We start from the raw sequence: 22,652 nt of genomic DNA, 5'->3' as shown, positions 1-22,652 counted from the left end.
TGTTTGGCACAAAACCAACATTGAGCATCACCAGAAGACAACCATACCCACAGGTTTTTGAGGCATATTTGACCTGACAGGTTCCCTTAAAGGGTATGTGCGCACGTTGCCTTCTCTGCAGTGCAGAAAAGAACCCACCCTCTGGCAGACTGGACACTGCGTTTGTAAAAAAAAAAAAAAAAAAATGCATCCACAACGCATGCATTTTGGATGCTTTTTCCATGCGTTTTGCATGCGTTTTGGATGCATTTTTGACAGTGCGTTCCCCTGGCAATTCAGCTCTGCTACATGCCGGCTGACAGCAGACACAGACAGATGAGAATGAACTCGGGTGAACTGCACCCGACTTCATTGTCATACCGCAGCTCTGTCTGTGTGTGGTGTCCTGATTAGCGGTCACCCGTGAAGAACTCACCGGTGACCGCTAATCCTCTGAGTGACTGAAATGATCAGCGCGATTAGCTGTGCTGTCACTCAGGTTACCCGCGGCCAGCTGGAGTCCTCCACCCGAGACCGCAACTCACCTGTGACTTCATCGCTGATCGCGCGGCTCACTTCAGTTGCTGCGTGGAGCTGACAGAGAGCGGTCCTGGTCTGTGACCACTCTTGTCAGCTTCATGTAGCAGAGCTGAGAGCGTCGCGGGACCTCGTGTGGATTACGTCGGACCTGGAGGGGTATTTGAGGATTTTAATAAAGTGGTGAAAGAGGGTGTTTTTTTTGTCTTTTCTTCCAAATAAAGGATTTTCTGGATGTGTGTGTTTATTTTCTTTAACTTACAGGTTAATCATGGAAGGTATCTCGGGGAGACGCCTGCCATGATTAACCTAGGACTTAGTGGCAGCTATGGGCTGCTGCCATTAACTTATTACCTCGATTGCCACCACACCAGGGCAATTCAGGATGAGCCGGGTAGAGTCCAGGGACTGTGGCATCTAAAGGATGTGGCAATTTCGGGTGGCTGTTGGCTGATATTGTTATGCTGGGGGGCTCCCCATAACGTGGGGCTCCCCATCCTGACAATACCAGCCTTCAGCCGTGTAGCCTTACCCAGGCTGGTATCAAAATTAAGGAGGACCGCACGTTGTTTTTTTAAATTATTTATTTATTTTACTGTACGATATAGACCCGCCCACCTGTGACTGTGATTGGTTGCAGTGAGATATCTGTCACTCAGCGTGGGGGCGTGTCTGACTGCAACCAATCATAGGCGCCGGTGGGCGGGGAAAGCAGGGAATACCAGATTGAATAATGAGCGGCCGGCATTTTCAAAAGAGGAAAAGCCGCCTGAGCAGTGTGACAGCCGTGCAGCGCCACGCTGGTGATTGGGGATCGGTGAGTATGAGAGAGGGGGAGAGACTGACCGACGGACAGAGAGAGAGAGACCGACAGAGAGAGGGACAGACAGAGCAACCAACTGACAGAGAAAGAGACCGACAGACAGATTCACCGACATCCACAGACAGAGACTGACTGACATTGACAGAGAGAGACTGGAAAGACCTGCGTTTTGCTTGTCAAAAAACCATGCGGAACGCAACAAAAATGCAGTCCAAGTGCATTTTGCTTGCGTTCTGACCCACATCATTGATTTCAATGGGTGGAGAACGCAGCTACAACACACAAAAGAAGTGACTTGCTGCTTTTTTTTCCACAGCGATTTTGGGCATCCAAAATGCTGCGTTTAAAAACGCAGCGTGTGCATTGATTTTTCGGCGTTCTCATAGACTTTGCTGGGGAAGCTGAACGCATGCAATTTGGCACTGAAACCGCTACAGATCAAAACGCAGCGTTTCCGCACTGCAACGTGCGCACATAGCCTAATTCTTTCAGCTGCGTACACACAGTTTTTCAAGGAACTCGGCAGGGAGGTTGTTCCAACATCTTGGAGAACTAATCCCAGATCTTCTGTGTATGGTTTGTGCAAATCCTTCTATGTCTTGATATAATCGCAAACAGACTCGATGATGTTGAGATCAGAGCTCTATTGGCGCCATATCACTTGCGGGGCTCCTTAGTTATTCTGAAGATAGTCCTTACATGGCATTGGCTGCATGTTTGGGGTCTTTGTCCTGGTGCAGAATAAGTTTGAGGCCAATCGGATGCCTCCCTGATGGATCTGCATGACACCAATATAGTCCCACTCTGTGCTAAGGCAGGGAGCAACAGGCTCCCTGCTCTACCACACTGTCTTGAAGGCTGCTGTAGACTTGCATAGTCAAAAATGTTAACATCCCTGCGCAGACTCCACAATAACGTCACCGCACTGCAACTCCTGCACTAGAAGGAGAAGACAGTCTTGACCTCCTAACGAAGCGAGTGTGAAACGCGCGTTGAGATGCTGGGCAGTGTGGGTTCACAGGTAGTGGTCATTTTTATCTTGTCTCCATCTCCTGGTAGTTCGGTGCCCTAGTTTTTTCCCCCCTCCCCTCAACTAATGGTGACTGGGGTTAAACTGCTCAAATCAAGGGTATTGAAATACATGGGGATTTTTGAATAATACTGTGTCATGTTTCAGTGATACTCTGTGTGACTACATGTTATGCTGCAGTGATGCTCCTTTATATGATCTCGATAGTACCTGAGCAACTGAATGTCGCCTCTTATGGAATATATGCACTTTAATGGCACTGTCACTTTAAATTTGAAACCCCATTGGTCTCATGAAGGCCTTTTTTGGACACTGAGTTTGCTTACTGTTTTTGAGAATTTTGCACTATATATTTATTGATTGTAAATCTTTTCTTTTGACCACTCCTATGTAATACTCTATTAACCACACTGCTCCAGGTTTTTTGTCTGTGTGTTTAAGGGGTAATTTTTAGACTGTGTGTTTTGACTCCCATCTCAATCATGTGTTAATTAAATTGTTTTGTTTTTTTTTATATTATGTTAATAAAAATGTATATTTTTGAATTTTTTTTGTCTCTTTGATGAATAAGTATTAAGATGCAAGTTTAATGTAGGTTAAGAAGACAATATTGATGACGGAGTTCAGATTGGGGGATAATAAACTTTATATTTTGCAAGGGGTGTGGCCCACTGGGGGTATTATGGGAGCATTAGGCCCTGTGCGCACTTACCGGATTTTCCCGCGGATTTTCCGCGGATTTGCTGCATGTTTCGCTGCAGAAAATGTTCATAACATCTCTGCAGTGATTCACCAGCAAAACCTATGGGGAAAAAAAATCCTGTGCGCACTAGGCGGAATTTGACAGCTGCATGTTTTGCTGCGGGATTCACGCAGCAAAAACAATTGCATGTCAATTATTTTCCGCACGTCGCTGCGGCATTTCACTCCATTGACTGCCATGTAATCGTGAAATCCCGCAGGGAATAACGCAGGCAGCAAATTATGTGCGGTTCACTGCATTTTCCTGCGTTATTCCCTGCGGGATTTCGCGGTTTACCTCCGGTAATGTACATCGCTTGCTTGCGGTTTTGCAGGGAAGTGATGTCATTACAGGAAGAGGAAGCGGTGCAGAGAGTAAACAAACACAGATCACAGACAAACACAGACATCACAGACATAGACAGACATCACAGACATAAAACACAGACACAGACATATAGAATACACATAGAAAGCAATCGGAAATATAGAAAACAAAGAACGTGGGCTCCGCTGTATATTTACTGTCCAGCCGAGGTAAGCACACAGCGGCGGCCCAGTATTCTCAGGCTGGGGAGGGAGAGGGGCAGGGTTAATGTCCCCCACCTCCCTCCCCCTCCCGCAGCCGAGAATATCAGCCGCAGCTGCCCCGGGACTGTCGCATGCATTATGCGGCAGTACCGGAGTGTCCCCGGCTCTTCCTGCTGCCGTGTAGCAGTGGCAGTCAGGGTAATACAAGGAGTTAATGGTGGCGGATCACCGCCATTAACTCCAGGCTTGATCATGGCAGCATCTATGTGACAGCTGACATGATCAACCCGTAAGTAAAGTGAAAAAACACAGACACCGAAAAATCCTTTAATTTAAATAAAACAAATAAGCCTCGTTCACCCTTTTATTAACCCCTCCCAAAACAAAGCTCCGACGTAATCCACAGGTCCTGCGCTGCTTACATCCAGCCGCGACTGACACACAGCGCTGAATGAATGTAGCCTCGCAGCAGACAGCAGAGGTAATTACCGGTCATTTCCCACGGCCGGTAATGTGAACTCACTGCCGACCGTGGGAAATGCAGCGATCTGTCCTCTATCTATCTATCCATCTATCCCCCTATCTATCTGTCTATCTATCTATCTATCCCTCTATCTATTCTTCTATCTGTCTCTATCTATCTATCTACTATCTAAGAAGGAAATGATTTTATTTTTTTTTTCAATGTGCTTTATTGCATTGAATGCAATAAAGCACATGTACCAACCCGCACGCGGCAATACCGCGGCAATACCGCGAACAATACCGCGGTAAAACCGCAGCAAACCGCATGCGGTTTTCGGGTGCGGTTTGCCGCGGTTTTTTTTACCGCGGGTGCGGTAATCTTTCAGTGCCTGCGGAATTTTCTTGAGAAAGAAGGGAATTTTGTTTACTTACCGTAAATTCCTTTTCTTCTAGCTCCTATTGGGAGACCCAGACAATTGGGTGTATAGCTTCTGCCTCCAGAGGCCACACAAAGTATTACACTTTAAAAAGTGTAACCCCTCCCCTCTGCTATACACCCTCCCGTGGACCACGGGCTCCTCAGTTTTGGTGCAAAAGCAGGAAGGAGGAAACTTATAAATTGGTCTAAGGTAAATTCAATCCGAAGGATGTTCGGAGAACTGAAGACCGTAACCCAAAAGAACAACCAGCCCAAAGGGCACAGGGGTGGGTGCTGGGTCTCCCAATAGGAGCTAGAAGAAAAGGAATTTACGGTAAGTAAACAAAATTCCCTTCTTCTTTGTCGCTCCATTGGGAGACTCAGACAATTGGGACGTCCAAGAGCAGTCCCTGGGTGGGTAAAAGAATACCTCAATAAGAAGAGCCGAAAACGGGCCCCTCTTACAGGTGGACACCCGCCGTCTGAAGGACTCGCCTACGTAGACTGGCGCTGCCGAAGCATAGGTATGCACTTGATGAAAGTGTGCAGACTAGACCACGTAGCTGTCTGACACACCTGCTGAACCGTTGCCCGGTGCCGCAATGCCCAGGACGCACCTACAGCTTTGGAAGAATGGCCTTTCAGCCCTGAAGGGAGCGAAAGGCCCGAAGAACGGTAGGCCCCGAGAACCGGTTCCTTGATCCATCGAGCCAAGGTCGACTTGGAGGCCTGAGAGTCCATACGCTGGTCAGCGACAAGGACAAAAAGCGCATCTGAACGGCGCAGGGGCGCCGTGCGAGACACGTAGAACCGGAGAGCTCTCACTAGATCCAAAGAGTGCAAAACCTTTTCACACTGGTGAATTGGATTAGGGCAACAGGAAGGTAAGGAGATATCCTGATTTAGATGAAAAGGATATACCACCTTAGCGAGAAATTCCGGGACAGAACGAAGAACCACCTCATCCTGGTGGAAAACCAGGAAGGGAGCCTTGCATGACAGCGCTGCAAGCTCAGACACTCTCTGAAGAGGTGTGACTGTCACTAGGAAGGCCACTTTCTGCGAAGGACGGGAGAGAGAGAGAGAGACATTCCGCAGCAGCTCAAAAGGCGGCTTTTGAAGAGCCGTCCAGACTCTGCTAAGATCCCAGGGTTCCAACGGACGTTTGTAAGGTGGGACCATGTGGCAAACCCCCTGCAGGAACGTGCGGACCTGCGGAAGCCTGGCTAGACGCTTTTTGGAAGAAAAACACGGAGAGCGTGGATACTTGGCCCTAGAGAGAGAGCCGAGGGACAAACCCTTGACCATTCCAAATTGTAGGAATGAAAGGAATGCGGGTAAGGCAAACGGCCATGGAGGAAAGCCGTTCTCAGCGTACCAGGATAGAAAGACTTGCCAAGACCTGTAAAAGATCTTGGCGGACGTTGGCTTCCTGGCTTGTCTCGTGGTGGCAATGACATCCTGAGATAACCCTGAAGACTCTAGGAGTCAGGGACCAATGGCCACCTAGTCAAGTTGAGGGCCACAGAATTCAGATGGAAAAAACGGGCCTTGTGACAGCAAGTCTGGGTGGTCTGGAAGTGCCCACGGACGACCCACCGTGAGATACCACAGATCCGGATACCACGACCGTCTCGGCCAGTCTGGAGCGACGAGAATGGCGCGACGGCAGTCGGACCTGATCCTGCGTAGTACCCTAGGCAGCATCGCCAGAGGGAAACACATAAGGCAGTCGAAACTGCGACCAATCCTGGACTAAAGCGTCCACTGCCAGAGGTCTGTGATCCTGAGACCGTGCCAAGAAGGCCGGGACCTTGAGAGCTCGACGTCCTGCGTTCCTCAGGGGCGATGGATCTCTCGAAGCACTTTTGGGTGCAGAGACCATTCCCCCGCGTCCATGCCCTGATGACTGAAAAAAAATCTGCTTCTCAGTTTTCTACGCTCGGGATGTGAACTGTGGAGATGGTGGAGCCTGTGGTTTCCACCCACTGCAGAATCCGCCGGACTTCCTGGAAGGCTTGACGACTGCGAGTGCCGCCTCGGTTCGCGAACGGCACTGCCTCCATAGCTGCAACCATCTTCCCCAGGAAGTGCATGAGGCGCCTTAAGGGGTGTGACAGACTCCGAAGAAGTGATTGCACCCCCGCCTGCAGAGAAAGCTGTTTGTCCCTGGAGAGTCGCCAGAGCGACGTGTTGACACGCCACCTGAGAAGGGGCCCAGAGGTTCTGAAGGAACGAGCCGCAGGACGAGAACTGAACTCTATCCTGCAACCATGAGACAGAATGTCTCTCATCCATCGGTCTTGAACTCGTGGCCACCAGGCGCCGCCGAAGCGCGAGAGCCTGCCACCGACCGGGGATGCGGCTAGGGTAGGCCGAGAGCCATGAGGAGGCCGTTTTGGAGGCAGTGCCCCCTGCGGCCTATTGGGGTCGTGACGTGGGCCGCCACGCATATGAGTTCCTCTGGCCTTTCTCCGGCCTGTTGGACGAAGAAGAATGTGGCTTGGCGGAGGGACGAGACTGAGGTAAGGAGGAGACCTTTTTCTTGGATTCCTTAATAATATCATCCAATCGTTCGCCAAATAACCGGTCGCCCGAAAAGAAGGCAAACTAGTTAAGCCGAGTCTGGTTCCCTTTCGCGCAGCCACATGGCCCTGCGAACTGCCACGGAGTTAGCATATGCTACAGCCGTGCGTCTAGTGGAGTCCAGGACGGCGTTCATGGCGCAGGACGAAAAAGCTGATGCCCGAGGGTCAAAGACGGAACATGCGGAGCAAAATTCCATATAACAGCATTAAACTCCTTCAGACAAGGCTAGATTGCTTGGAGAGCCCACACGGCTGCAAAGGCCGGGGCGAAAGACGAGCCCGTGGCCTCATAGGTGGACTTCACCAAGAGCTGTATATGTCTGTCAGTGGCATCCTTCAGGGATGAGCCATTTGCCACAGACACAACGAACCTAGCAGCCAATTTGGAGACTGGAGGAGCCATCTTGGGAGAATGAGCCCAACTCTTAACGACTTCAGATGGAAAGGGGAACGCGTGTCAGTGTGACGTTGAACCCAACGCTTGTCCGGGACCGCTCCGGGTTTCTGGACAGCATCCCTGAAGTTAGAGTGAACAAAAAACGTATGGTGTACGTTTGGGGAACGGAAACTGGAGTTTCTCCTGCTGAGAAGCCGACTCCTCTACAGGAGGAGGCGGAGGAGAGTGAACCAGCACCTGGATGATGAACGGGATAAGATCATTTGCTAAGGCATCCCCCTCAGGAGAATCAAGGTTAAGGTTGAAGTCAGGGCCAGAGCCCTGAGCTCCCACGTCCGCCTCGTCTTCCTGAGAGTCCTCAAGCTGGGAGCAGCGTGAGGAAGTCGGGGAAGAGTCCCAGCGAGACCGCGTAGCCGGTCTTGGACTGTGGTCCGGGCAGGAGTCCTCCGCCTGAGACCTAGGGCTCAACCTGGGAACGCGCTGCGGCGCTAACCAAGCGGGGCCTGGATGAGACAAGCTAACAGGGCCAGGGCCTGTGAAAGGTCCAGTCTGTACTGCAATGCCTCAAGGAGCTTAGAAGACCATTTGATCATATGAAAATGACTGAGGGCCAACACCGGTGACTCTGTCCCTGCAGCCTGCTCAGGGGGAGCGGGGGGTCTACATGAGCCGAGGGGCCCACCAGTGCCCGAGGCTCCGGCTGAGCAAGCTAGGCAGGAGTCGAGCGTTGCTTACAGTGAGGGTAGGCGGATCCCGCGGTAACATAACCCCACAAGAGGTACAGACCGCGAGAAAAACCTGTGCCTGTTGTCTCCTAGGAGAGTGACCACTGAATGTAAATGAGAAGAAAGGGTATACAGTCTGTCCGAACAGAAATATATAGAATATATACATATGTATCCGGCACCCTAGGGGGACCAGCAGCGGGTGCTGTGTTTACCCTGAGCTCCCCTGAGAAGCACCCACCGGCAGAATGCCAGAAAATGGCCGCCGGAGCTCTCAGGGGAGGAGTGGAGCCGAGGGCGGCGCCAGCAAAGAGCGGGAGTCTGGGTTCCCCAAAGTGGTCAGTGAGGGGGGAGGAAGACATGCAGGATGTTCCAGCCCTCACATCCGACGTCATGTCGGTAATCCCGCCCTTACCCCTGACAGGCAGGCCCGGGGGCGGGATTTTTGTGACTAGGCCGCGGTGAAGTCGGGGACTAAATTTGAGGCCGCGCCCGACCAGCAGGCCCGGTCGGCGCGGAAGTGCACCTGCCACCTCAGTTTTACAACTACCGCGGCTTCCGGGAAGAAGGTGCGCTCCCTGTACAGTCCCCAATGGGGATACAGAGTACCTTTAAGTAGCAGGGCCCGGTCCCTGAGGTTGAAGAGGCTCCTGTCCGGCAGGTTCCACCAGGGGCTGCGGATGGAGCACGGTCCCAGCAACTGGATGACCGCTCAGGTCCCACTTCTCCCAGCCGCATAAGGGATGGTGAAGGAGACGGCCTGTGGCTCCAGCCTCCGTACCCGCAATGGGTACCGTCTGGGGTCCCCACAGTGGCCAGTGAGGGGGGAGGAAGATATGCAGGATGCTCCAGCCGTCACATTCGACATCATGTCGGTAATCCCGCCCTTACCCCTGACAGGCAGGCTCAGGGGCGGGAGTTTTGCGACTAGGCCGCGGTGAAGCCGGGGACTAAATTTGAGGCCGCGTCCGACAAGCAGGCCCGGTCGGCGCGGAAATCCACCTGCCTCCTCAGTCTTACGACTACCGCGGCTTCCGGGAAGAAGGTGCGCTCCCTGTACAGTCCCCAATGGGGACACAGAGTACCTTTAAGTAGCAGGGCCCGGTCCCTGGGGTTGAAAAGGCTCCTGTCCGGCAGGTTCCACCAGGGGCTGCGGATGGAGCACGGTCCCAGTAAATGGATGACCGCTCAGGATCCCACTTCTCCCAGAGCCGCATAAGGGATGGTGAAGGAAAACGGCATGTGGCTCCAGCCTTTGTACCCGCAATGGGTACCTCAACCTTAACAACACCGCCGACATAGTGGGGTGAGAAGGGAGCATGCCGGGGACCCCGTGGGGGTCCTCTTTTCTTCCAACCGACAACTAAGTTATGAGAATGTATGAGTGGATGTGTGCCTCCTTCCACACAAAGCATAAAACTGAGGAGCCCGTGGTCCACGGGAGGGTGTATAGGCAGAGGGGAGGGGTTACACTTTTTAAAGTGTAATACTTTGTGTGGCCTCCGGAGGCAGAAGCTATACACCCAATTGTCTGGGTCTCCCAATGGAGCGACAAAGAAATTCCATTTTCCAGTGCGCACAGGGCCTTAGACAGAATTGGGGGAAGCAGCAGTTTGGGGAGTTGGAGTTTGTGTAGTTTGGGAATAGATGGAGGTGGGCAAGCGTGTGTGCTGAGCTTACTCCTAGGGGACCTGTGCTGCGTGCACAGGCCCCGGGAGGAGGAGGAAGCAGGAGGACATGTGGATGACCGTGGGAGGACAAAGCTCGGCTGCAGCAGTGGGTGACTTGGCATTCATGCTGGGGAGAGGCAGGGAAGTGCAGGGACGCCGGCGCTACAAGAAGGCAGACGCCTACAGCTGGAAATGCCTATGGTGGATCTACATCGCTGTCGGGTCCCTCACTGTCCCCTTCGCACAGTGGGGGTCTCTGGGCTTGGGCCTTCACAAGTCAGCTGGGGCTTTAATGCCTACCACATTGGAAGACATGGCAAGAACATTTATCACAATCACCTTTTAAATTGAATGGCCACTGTGTATTGCAAATTTTGCCCTGAAACATATATGGTGGAGTGACAGATGCCTTATTTCTGACAAGCAGGGGATTCCGTTTGAACAACTACTGCAAAACCGTTCCAGCAGCGTGCCATTTTTTCATCTATAAAGAGGTGGGACAGATATTCCCTGAATTCAATCTACTCAATCTCCTAAAAAGAGCCACTCCTTGGCTAGGTCCTTCCCGGAGGGCTATCTGGCTATTTTCCGTGTCGAGACTAGTAACAGAGGCTCCACGAACCTTTTTTGATTTGCATACTTCCCAGGGAGCAATGCACCTAGGATTTCACTGTGTTGAGCGCCTTTGTTGGCTGCCGGCAGTGTTTTCTCTGGCTGGTCTCCCTGAGATAAGTGATTGTTTTGTCTTGCTGGTCTACTAGGCATTGCTCCCACCTGGCCAGAATCCTACTCCACACTGATGAGGGGCAAGACCCCGAAACAGCTGTCTGTGGATGGATTACTGGCCTTGATATTTCCCTTGTCATATCTTTAAATTTGTCAAGAGTTGGATATTGACTAAAAGGGCCACTTAATATGGTGGTTATGGTGGTCTCCTAAAAAGAGCCACTCCTTCCCGGAGGGATATCTGGCTATTTTCCGTGTTGAAAACTCCGAACAGAGGCTCCACGGACCTTTTTTTACTTCAATCAACTGGAAAACATTCAAAACTTACCAAGAGTCTCCAAGGTCAGGTACAGCAATGAGCTCTGAGTGTTTTCTGCATAGGTTTCCAGCTCTTTTAGGTTGCGATATGCCCGATCTTCCAAGTTCTTCTCCTAGCATCAAGAAGAAGACAAAAAAAGTACAATATTGTACTGTCTGCCTCTCCTCAGGTTTTCTCAATGAAGTTCTCATAAATCCACTGTGATAGGATACAAAAATCTGCATAAATAACATAAAATTGTATAAATATTTTCCAAACTAAGGGCCTGTGCGCACTGGGAAATTTGATTTTCTTAAGAAAAATCTGCACCCTCTGGCAGAATTCCACACCCGCGGCCAAAATCTGCGGCACAATGCACCCAAAATCTGCATGCGGTTTTACCGCAGTTTGTTGCGGATTTGCCGCGGTTTTATCCCTGCGGTTTTTTACCATTAACTACGGAAAAAACGCAGGTACCTGTGGAAAATAAGTGACATGTTCATTCTTTTTTGCTGCAGAAATTCTGCAGCAAAACCTATAGGAAAAAAAACGTAGTGTGCGCTCAGCATTTTGGATTTCTCATAGATTTTGTTAGGGAATGAATGCAGCAAGAATATGAACAAAAATCACACTTTTTCTGCATCAAAAACGGCGGCAAAAACGCAGCATGCGCACAGGGCCTAAGAGTCACGAACACAAATAAATAAATAAAAACACAAAGCCCAAGGCCAGGAATTATATGTACACTATCTCAGGAAGAGCTCGAAAATACAATATAGTTCCTATAAACATTGAGTAACAATTCCACCAAATAAGACACATTGTAAAGTGTATTTAAATATCACAAGACAATGTAAAAAAAAAAAGAGTAAAATAAAAATCAAAGGTGAAGGCTCGGAACCAAATGTAGGCATGATAATGACACAGAATATGGAGGGGCAACAACAATTATATATATATATATATATATATATATATATATATATATATATATATATATATATATATATATATCTATATCTATATCTATATATATATATATATATACACAGTACAGACCAAATGTTTGGACACACCTTCTCATCTCTAGAACAACTATTAAGAGGAGACTTTGTGCAGCAGGCCTTCATGGTAAAATAGCTGCTAGGAAACCACTGCTACGGACAGGCAACAAGCAGAAGAGACTTGTTTGGGCTAAAGAACACAAGGAATGGACATTAGACCAGTGGAAATCTGTGCTTTGGTCTGATGAGTCAAAATTTGAGATCTTTGGATCCAACCACCGTGTCTTTGTAGAAAAGGTGAACGGATGAACTCTACATGGCTGGTTCCCACCGTGAAGCATGGAGGAGGAGGATGGTGTGGGGGTGCTTTGCTGGTGACACTGTTGGGGATTTATTCAAAATTGAAGGCACACAGAACCAGCATGGCTACCATAGCATCTTGCAGCGGCGTGCTATTCCATCCGGTTTGTGTTTAGTTGGACCATCATTTATTTTTCAACAGGACATTGACCCCAAACACACGTCCAGGCTGTGTAAGGGCTATTTGACTAAGAAGGAGAGTGATGGGGTGCTACGCCAGATGACCTGGCCTCCAAAGTCACCAGACCTGAACCCAATCGAGATGGTTTGGGGTGAGCTGGACCGCAGAGTGAAGGCAAAAGGGCCAACAAGTGCTAAGCATCTCTGGGAACTCCTTCAAGACCGTTGGGAAACCATTTTCGGTGACTACCTCTTGAAGCTCATCAAGAGAATGCCAAGAGTGTGCAAAGCAGTAATGAAAGCAAAACGTGGCTACTTTGAAGAACCTAGAATATAAGACATATTTTCAGTTGTTTCGCACTTTTTTAAGTATTGCATTCCACATGTGTTAATTCATAGTTTTGATGCCTTCAATGTGAATCTACAATTTTCAGAGTCATGAAAATAAAGAATACTCTTTGAATGAGAAGGTGTGTCCAAACTTTTGGTCTGTATTGTATATATACATACATACATACATACATATACATATACACATATATATATATTATATATATATATACATACACAGTCATATGAAAAAGTTTGGGCACCCCTATTAATGTTAACCTTTTTTCTTTATAACAATTTGGGTTTTGCAGCAGCTATTTCAGTTTCATATATCTAATAACTGATGGACTGAGTAATATTTCTGGATTGAAATGAGGTTTATTGTACTAACAGAAAATGTGCAATCCGCATTTAAACAAAATTTGACCGGTGCAAAAGTATGGGCACCCTTATCAATTTCTTGATTTGAACACTCCTGACTACTTTTTACTGAGTTACTAAAGCAGTAAATTGGTTTTGTAACCTCATTGAGCTTTGAACTTCATAGGCAGGTGTATCCAATCATGAGAAAAGGTATTTAAGGTGGCCACTTGCAAGTAGTTCTTCTATTTGAATCTCCTATGAAGAGTGGCATCATGGGCTCCTCAAAACAACTCTCAAATGATCTGAAAACAAAGATTATTCAACATAGTTGTTCAGGGGAATGATACAAAAAGTTGTCTCACAGATTTAAACTAGCAGTTTCCACTGTGAGGAACATAGTAAGGAAATGGAAGAACACAGGTACAGTTCTTGTTAAGCCCAGAAGTGGCAGGCCAAGAAAATTATCAGGAAGGCAGAGAAGAAAAATGGTGAGAACAGTCAAGAACAATCCACAGACCACCTCCAAAGACCTGCAGCTTCATCTTGCTTCAGATGGTGTCAATGTGCATCGGTCAACAATACAGCGCACGTTGCACAAGGAGAAGCTGTATGAGAGAGTGATGCGAAAGAAGCTGTTCTGCAAGCACGCCACAAACAGAGTCGCCTGAGGTATGCAAAAGCACATTTGGACAAGCCAGTTACATTTTGGAAGAAGGTGCTGTGGACTGATGAAACAAAGATTGAGTTATTTGGTCATACAAAAAGGCGTTATGCATGGAGGCAAAAAAACTCGGCATTCCAAGAAAAGCACTTGCTACCCACAGTAAAATTTGGGGGAGGTTCCATCATGCTTTGGGGCTGTGTGGCCAATACCAGCACCGGGAATCTTGTTAAAGTTGAGGTTTGCATTGATTCAACTCAGTATCAGCAGATTCTTGACAATAATGTGCAAGAATCAGTGACGAAGTTGAAGTTATGCATGGGATGGATATTTCAGCAAGACAATGATCCAAAACACCGCCCCAAATCTACTCAGGCATTCATGCAGAGGAACAATTACAATGTTCTGGAATGGCCATCCCAGTCCCCAGACCTGAATATCATTGAACATCTGTGGGATGATTTGAAGCGTGCTGTCCATGCTTGGCGACCATCAAACTTAACTGAACTGGAATTGTTTTGTAAACAGGAATGGTCAAATATACCTTCATCCAGGATCCAGGAACTCATTAAAAGCTACAGGAAGCGACTAGAGGCTGTGATTTTTGCAAAAGGAGGATCTACAAAATATTAATGTCACTTTTATGTTGAGGTGCCCATACTTTTCCACCGGTCAAATTTTGTTTAAATGCGGATTGCACATTTTCTGTTAGTACAATAAACCTCATTTCAATCCAGAAATATTACTGAGTCCATCAGTTATTAGATATATGAAACTGAAATAGCAAAAACCCAAATTGTTATAAAGAAAAAAGGCTAACATTAATAGGGGTGCCCAAACTTTTTCATATGACTGTAGATAGATATTTATAAAGCGAAAAATCTGTGTGTGGAGCCTGATTACGAATCCACAGTTTTTACCTAATCCGAATGAAATTTTAAATTTTTCCTGTTTTTAACACCATACAGCCCAGCAAAATGGGTACGGTATAGGAGAAGGCACAAACAAAAAAATACTCCTAAAACGTAGCTTTTAATAAAGTGAACTCTAAAAAGACCATCAGTCATATAAAAACGTGATCATAAAAAAAAAAACCACGTCCCTGGGTCACAAGCTTAAACATGCCCAATAACACATGAGGCACAGATAGTACAAATTCCCAGAGGCTATTGAACTGTTATTTGTTTTTTCTATAGCTCTCTACGATTATACTCCACAGTATCTCTTATGGGGAACCGCCCCAATTTTTTCAGAGGAAAAGGAAAGCTTTTCCATAAAAAGTGAGACAATAGTGAGAAACTACATATATATAAATGGCCATCAGACACCATTTAAAGATACGATTGTCTGTATCAAAAAGTATAGAGATCTCACTAACGATCCATGGTACAGGGTATTAATATGATGGTCGACCCTTCTATTTATATAGTCGCCACCTACCACCTGATTCCAGGAGTCGGTCACATAGGAAGATTACATAGGTAAGGATGGTTGACCTTAGGGAGATCAACATCCACCACCGCGGAGACACCATCAACGTGTTTCTTAACGCAGTGTTTCTACAGCAATGCCCCCTGGGAAAATATGCAAAACAAGGAAGCCGCGGAGACACCATCACATGTTTCTCAACGCTGGCAGGAAACTAGCCAGGTCTTTCACCGGGAAGGAACAACCACGGGAAGAGCAGTCTCCAGTCAAGGAGACCACCTATGCCAAACGTGGTATCCAACCACAGACAGCTGTTTCGGGGTATTTGCCCCTCATCAATGTGGAGTAGGAAACTGGCTAGTGGGAGCAATGCCTAGTAGAAGATTACATAGGTAAGGATGGTTGACCTTAGGGAGATCAACATCCACCACCGCGGAGACACCATCACGTGTTTCTCAACGCAGTGATTCTAGAGCAATGCCCCCTGGGAAATATGCAAAACAAGGAAGCCGCGGAGACACCATCACATTGCTCCCACTAGCCAGTTTCCTACTACACAATGTTTTTGTTTTTCATCTATATATGACTATATTATTTAGGAAGCACATATTGCAGCAATAGTATATATTAATATTCTCATTAAAATGGAAGCCAACGCCTGGTAAACACACTGAAAAGAGCAGACACTTCACTAAAGTGGATCAAAATAGAAAAGGCCTCAGAAGAACACTGACAGGAAAAAGAAAAAATAAAGAAGAAAACACTTACGTGACAGTGTTGAGGAGTGTTGGATGCCACCACCACTAATACGTGAGCCCTCAATGCTCACCCTATATCTCATGATCTAACCCTACCTACCATGCGGATGTCGGCACCCTAGAGACCTACAAACGCCATTGGCGGCCCCGCTCCTCGAAGGCTGTGCCTCCTTCGTTAGCCCTTTACAGCTAACGCGCACCTATAAAGGGGGCAAAGGACATATTTTCATTAAGGCCTCCTGGCATTACTGTATTGCGTTTTTAGATCCAGAAACATTCTCTCTGTAGTAATAGGTTGTCCCAATTTCCCCCTCTAAGTGGGGGCTCTATATGGTCAATCCCCATAAATGAAATATATCCAATGTCTCCTCTATGTTCTAGGTTGATATGTCTTGCCACTGGTGTATCATTTTTGTTAATTATGTCCCTCCTGTGCTCCCCAATTCTTCTTCTCATCTCCCTGATCGTTTTACCGATGTACATTTTTCCACACTTACATTGAATTTTATAGATGACTCCTTTAGTTTTGCATGTAATTAGAGATCTAATCGTGTACTTTTTATCAGACGTAGAATCAGAGAATTCCTTGCCCTCTTCTACTAGTTTACAGAAACTGCAATCATGGCATCTGTAACACCCCTTAATATTCCTGTCTCTAGCTCTAGTGGTGCCCATTCCCTGAAAATGGCTATGTACCAGTAGATCTCTCAGGGATCTAGATCTCCTATATGTAATTGATGGATTTATCGGTATTACTTTAGCCATCCTTGGATCCATCCTAAGTATCTGCCAATGTCTATCAAGGATACCTCTAAGATGACCAGAACCATTGTCATAGGTCGTGATATAATGTAGAGTGTCAGCTCTGTCAGAGTCACCAAACGCAGGATTCAACATTCTATTACGATCCATATCCTTCACTGTATTAAAGGCATGATTTACAAGACGTTTTGGGTAACCCCTTTCTTTTAGTCTAAGCTTTAAGTCTGCAGACTGCTTCAAAAATTGTTGATAGAGCAGTTCCGTTACATCCGAATGAACTGACTCTTTGGGATCCCCTTTTTATGAGCTGTAGGATGTGCACTTTCCCATTTGAGGAGTGAATTAGAGGCGGTCTCTTTTCAATATGTACTTGTGCATAAACGGCCCTCATGTCCTCGTTCAATCAGGACATCCAAAAATGCCAACTGATTTTCATGGGCTTCGAAAGTAAAATGTAGGCCAATGTTGTTCACATTCAAGTTGGTCACAAAATCGGAGAAACTATTCCTGTCTCCTTTCCAGATAACAAACACGTCATCTATGAATCTGACCCAGAGGACTATGTTGTTGGTATCCAAGTCCCCTCCAAAAATCATGGTTTCCTCCCACCAGCCTAGGAGCAGATTAGCATATGACGGGGCACAGCAACTCCCCATCGCAGTGCCCCTGAGTTGGTGGAAGTACTTCCCATTGAATGTGAACACATTTTTTGTGAGGCAAAATTCGAGTGCCTTTATTAGGAAATCATTATGCTTACTCAAGTGATTGCCTCTTGTGTTGAGATAGTATCTTACTGCATTAATACCTTCTTTGTGTAGAATTGAGGAATATAATGCCTCCACATCAATGCTACAAAGTAACATACAGTCTTCCAAAAAGACGTCCTCTATTCTGCGCAGAGTTCAAAGAGATAACAAAGGGTCTGAGGATGTAGTCAAGGTAGATACTTAGATTTTCAGTGAGGCTTTTTATTCTGGAGACTATCGGGCAGCCTCTCAGGGAATTTAAACCCTTATGGATCTTAGGCAAAATATAAAATGTTGCCAGAACTGGAAATTTCGGGAGGAGGAAATCATATTCATTGACATCAATTAATTGATCATGTAAAGCGGTATCCAGTAATCGTTTCAACTCATCCTTAAACATGGGGATTGGGTTAGTCCTCAATTTCTGATAGCAGTCACTATCCTCCAGGATGTTCATACACCATTCATTATACTGGCTTGAATCCAGCACAACCACATTCCCTCCCTTGTCCGTAGGCTTTATGGTTATGCTGGAATCCATTTCAAGCGACCTCAAACTCACTATTTCCCGTTTAGTTAAATTATGTCCATTTGTTGTATTCTTAACGCCCTTTCTAATATCCTCCATAACAAGATTTACAAACATGTCGACTACATCCACATCCCCACTGGGTGGGGGCATTTTACCACTCTTGTTTTTTTAAATTAGTGAATGGGCCTTCTCCTGTTATACTGGGGACATTTGTGTCCAATTCGTAAAGAAGTCTCACATCCTCAAGGAGGTCTTCTGGGATCTCCAAATCATCGCTATTTTTTTGTCCTTTTTTTTTATAAAGAACATTTTCCATTTTAATTTTCTAGCGAAAAGATGTAGATCTTTAATGCTCTTGAATTCGTCAAAATCTGTAGTGGGAATAAATTAAAGTCCCTTATTGAGGACAGAGAGCTCCAATTCATTTAGACTCCTAGAAGAGAGATTAACCACTTGAGGGTCTTACCTTAGTTCTGTGGATTTGTCTGATTCTTTAAACTCCTCAGGTGGTATTGGTGTTCTAAAAAACCACCTCTATTGGAACTATGCATATTACCTCTGTTTCCAAAGCCACCAATTCCCCTCGATCTAGTATAGTATTGTTTTTGTCTATACCCATTACTCTTAGGGGCACTTTGCACACTACGACATGGCAGGTGCGATGTCGGTGGGGTCAAATTGAAAGTGACGCACATCCGGCATTGCAGTCGATATCGTAGTGTGTAAAGCCTTTTTGATACGATTAACGAGCGCAAAATCGTCGCAATCGTATCATCGGTGTAGCGTCGGTCATTTCCATAATGTGAAAATGACCGATGTTATGATGTTGTTCCTCGTTCCAGCGGCAGCACACATCGCTGTGTGTGAAGCCGCAGGAGCGAGGAACATCTCCTACCTGCGTCCTGCGGCTCACGCCAGCTATGCGGAAGGAAGGAGGTGGGCGGGATGTTTACGTCCCGCTCATCTCCGCCCCTCCGCTTCTATTGGCCGCCTGCCGTGTGACGTCGCTATGACGCCGCACGACCCGCCCCCTTAACCTTCGTCAGCCTGCATAATTTTACAACGTTAACAGCGACCCCTTATCTCGGAAGGGGGTGGAGATATTTTATTGAAATTTGGCCAATATATTCTGGACCAAAACTGCAGAGATGTCACGAAATTTCAGCCCTCTATGGCTTTTGAAAAAAAAAATTTATTGCAATTTTAAAACGGAATAGTTACAATTGTACCTACTCAGCCGGACGAAGGTTAATAAGGAGGCGGGTCGCCGGCCAAAGCGACGTTGCAGGGCAGGTGAGTGCATGTGAAGCTGGCGTAGCGATAATGTTCGCTACGCCAGCTATCACCATGATATCGCAGCTGCGACGGGGGCGGGGACTATCGCGCTCGGCATCGCAAGCATCGGCTTGCAATGTCGTAGTGTGCAAAGTGCCCCTTATTGTCAGAATCCGACATTTCCCCTTCAGTTGAAGAGACATCTGTGTCATTATTTTTTGGGGTTCTATGCTGGGGGAACAAGTATACTCTATTGTCTTTGAAATCTTGAAGATTTCTGACATAGAATTTATGTTTTTTTTTTCTTTCAGATGGTACTGAAATTTTTCAAGTGCTCCCTGGAGTATAATCTCTTTACTGCTATACTCAGTTTCCCCTAAGAATTTTCTTGTGGTCTCAATTTGCTCTTTAACCCCTTAACGACCTTTGACGGATCTTTCCGTCATGGAGTGTGTGCCGCTAAGCCCCGCCCCCTGCCGCGGGCAGGATGCGGCAATCGGCGCACATATCAGCTGTTTTCAACAGCTGACAAGTGTACCTGCGTGTTACGAGTGGAATCGCATTCCACCCGTAACATTAACCCCTTACATCTCGCTGCCAAAGTCTGGCAGCGAGATGTATAAACGCGCGGTCACGATTTTTACTTACCGCCGCCCCCACCGGAAGTCACGTGACTTTCGGTGATTGCCATGGTAGCACAGGGTTATGTGATGACGCCTGCAGCTATGACGAGTCACTTTCATTTTCACTTGGCCCAGAGGCCAGTAAAGCAGGAAGTGACCGTATCTGCTGTTTACAGCTGTGATCAGCAGATAGGCAAGAGCACAATTGGATTGCTGATCGGTATAGCCCCCTAGGGGGACTAGTAAAATAAAAAAAAAGTAAAAAAAAAAAGCTTTAAAAAATTAATAAAAAAACCAAAAAACTCTAAAAGTTCGAATCACCCCCCTTCACCCCATTTAAAATTAAGGGTTAAAAAAAAAAAAAATATACACATATTTGGTATCACCGCGTTCAGAAATGCCCCATCTATCAAAATATAAAATCAATTAATCTGATTGGTAGACGGCATAGTGGCAAAAAAATTCCAAACGCTAAAATTACGTTTTTTGGTCGCCGCAATTTTACGCAAAATGCAATAACAGCCGATCAAAACGTAGAATCTGCGCAAAAATAGTACCATTAGAAACGTCAGCTCGCGACCCAAAAAATAAGCCATCAGTGAGCCATAAATCCTAAAAAATGAGAACGCTACGGGTTTCGGAAAATGGCGCAAAACATATGCCACTTTTGTTGGACAAGCTTGTGAATTTTTTTAAACCCCTTAGATACAAGTAAACCTACACATGTTTGGTGTCTACAAACTCGCATTGACCTCAGGCATCACACCCATACATCAGTTTTACCATATAGTGAACACCGTGAATAAAACATCCCAAAAACTATTGTGCCATCACACTTTTTTTTGCAGTTTTTCCACACTTGGAATTTTTTTGCAGTTTTCCAGTACACCATATGGTAAAGCTTATGGTTTCATTTAAAAGTACAACTTGTCCCGCAAAAAACAAGCCCTCATATGGCAAGATTGACGGAAAAATAAAAACGTTACGGCTCTTGGAATAAAGGGAGCAAAAAACAAAAATGCAAAAACGGAAAGGGGTTAAGGGAACTTTCAAGGGTAGATTCTTTTTCTCTTCTTCTAGGAATAATTTCATGAATCTCAAGGAACTCTCCGTTGCCTCCTTTTCCCACTTTGATATAAAATCCGCATTTTTGTACCTGTATCCCGGTTGTAGTGGAATTCTTAGATGCCTGGGTACAATACCATCTTTAATATAACATTCCAATAATTGTACCTCCCCCCAAGAGACTATCTTTTCTTTATACAATTTAGTAAGATCCTTAAAGGCCCCATACAAAGATGGTGTGTATTTTTTCAAAACAAGGCTTTTTTCAGAGAACACATCCCTTGCTTCATTTGTCCACTGTCTTGTGTCTATTTCTGCCATTGTGAATTGTAAATAGTATTAATCAGCTGGATTTTAGGAGTATTTTTTTGTTTGTGCCTTCTCCTATACCCATTTTGCGGGGCTATATTTTGATTGTGGGTGATTGTATTTATAAGGTATCCAGCTGATTAATACGGTCTTTAACACCAGACTAAAAATATAAAAATACTGCAAATAATAAAACTCTAAATCTTGCCCCTTCACGAGATTTGGTAACCCGAATTTAATAAAGGAGAAAATGGGTGTCTGTGTGCTGAATGCAAAACCACAGTTAATTCCTAAACGGGTTTAAAAAAAGCTACAGTGCCCAAAGAGTCGCTCTTAAAGGGGCAGCAACCATATAGTAGGGCAACCAGATAACTAGCTCTAGTCTGTAACTACAGCAATGGCAGTCAACAACCAGTGCAGAAGTAACTGGGGCTTCATTTAGGAAAATGACCTCACAGTAAGATCGTGCTGGTTGCCTGTCACTAAAGCAGTAAGTGTGGCCTCATTTATGAAGATTGCCTCACAGTAAGATTGTTCTTGTTGCCTACAGCCACTGCAGCAGTAAGTGCGGCCTCATTTATGAAGATTGCCTCACAGTAAGATCTTTCTGGTTGCCTACAGCCTCTGCAGCAGTAAGTGCGGCCTCATTTATGAAGATTGCCTCACAGTAAGATCTTTCTGGTTGCCTACAGCCTCTGCAGAAGTAAGTGCGGCCTCATTTATGAAGATTGCCTCACAGTAAGATCTTTCTGGTTGCCTACAGCCTCTGCAGAAGTAAGTGAGGCCTCATTTATGAAGATTGCCTCACAGTAAGATCTTTCTGGTTGCCTACAGCCTCTGCAGAAGTAAGTGAGGCCTCATTTATGAAGATTGTCTCACAGTAAGATCTTTCTGGTTGCATACAGCCTCTGCAGAAGTAAGTGAGGCCTCATTTATGAAGATTGCCTCACAGTAAGATCTTTCTGGTTGCATACAGCCTCTGCAGAAGTAAGTGCGGCCTCATTTATGAAGATTGCCTCACAGTAAGATCTTTCTGGTTGCCTACAACCTCTGCAGAAGTGAGGCCTCATTTATGAAGATTATCTCACAGTAAGATTGTTCAGGTTGCCTACAGCCTCTGCAGAAGTAAGTGAGGCCTCATTTATGAAGATTGTCTCACAGTAAGATCTTTCTGGTTGCCTACAGCCTCTGCAGAAGTAAGTGAGGCCTCATTTATGAAGATTGTCTCACAGTAAGATCTTTCTGGTCGCCTACAGCCATTGCAGCAGTAAGTGGGGCCTCATTTATGGAGATTGCCTCACAGTAAGATCGTGCTGGTTGCCTACAGCCATTGCAGCAGTAAGTGCGGCCTCATTTATGGAGATTGCCTCACAGTAAGATCGTGCTGG

The 22,652-nt window shown here is 46.2% G+C and overlaps 1 protein-coding gene across 2 annotated transcripts in view; it reads right to left on the bottom strand.

Moving 5' to 3' along the window:
- Positions 1-22,652, bottom strand: part of NDUFAF6 (NADH:ubiquinone oxidoreductase complex assembly factor 6) — a 123,120-nt gene that overhangs the window by 80,392 nt on the left and 20,076 nt on the right. For both annotated transcript variants that reach the window (XM_075353056.1, XM_075353057.1), the window contains one exon: positions 10,959-11,061. In XM_075353056.1, the coding sequence (XP_075209171.1) occupies positions 10,959-11,061 (103 nt within the window). The remainder of the gene's footprint in view (positions 1-10,958; positions 11,062-22,652) is intronic.

Source organism: Anomaloglossus baeobatrachus, chromosome 6 (assembly GCF_048569485.1).
Source record: "Anomaloglossus baeobatrachus isolate aAnoBae1 chromosome 6, aAnoBae1.hap1, whole genome shotgun sequence".
Taxonomy (NCBI): Eukaryota; Metazoa; Chordata; class Amphibia; order Anura; family Aromobatidae; genus Anomaloglossus; species Anomaloglossus baeobatrachus.
This window is presented reverse-complemented; position numbering and strand designations above follow the sequence as displayed.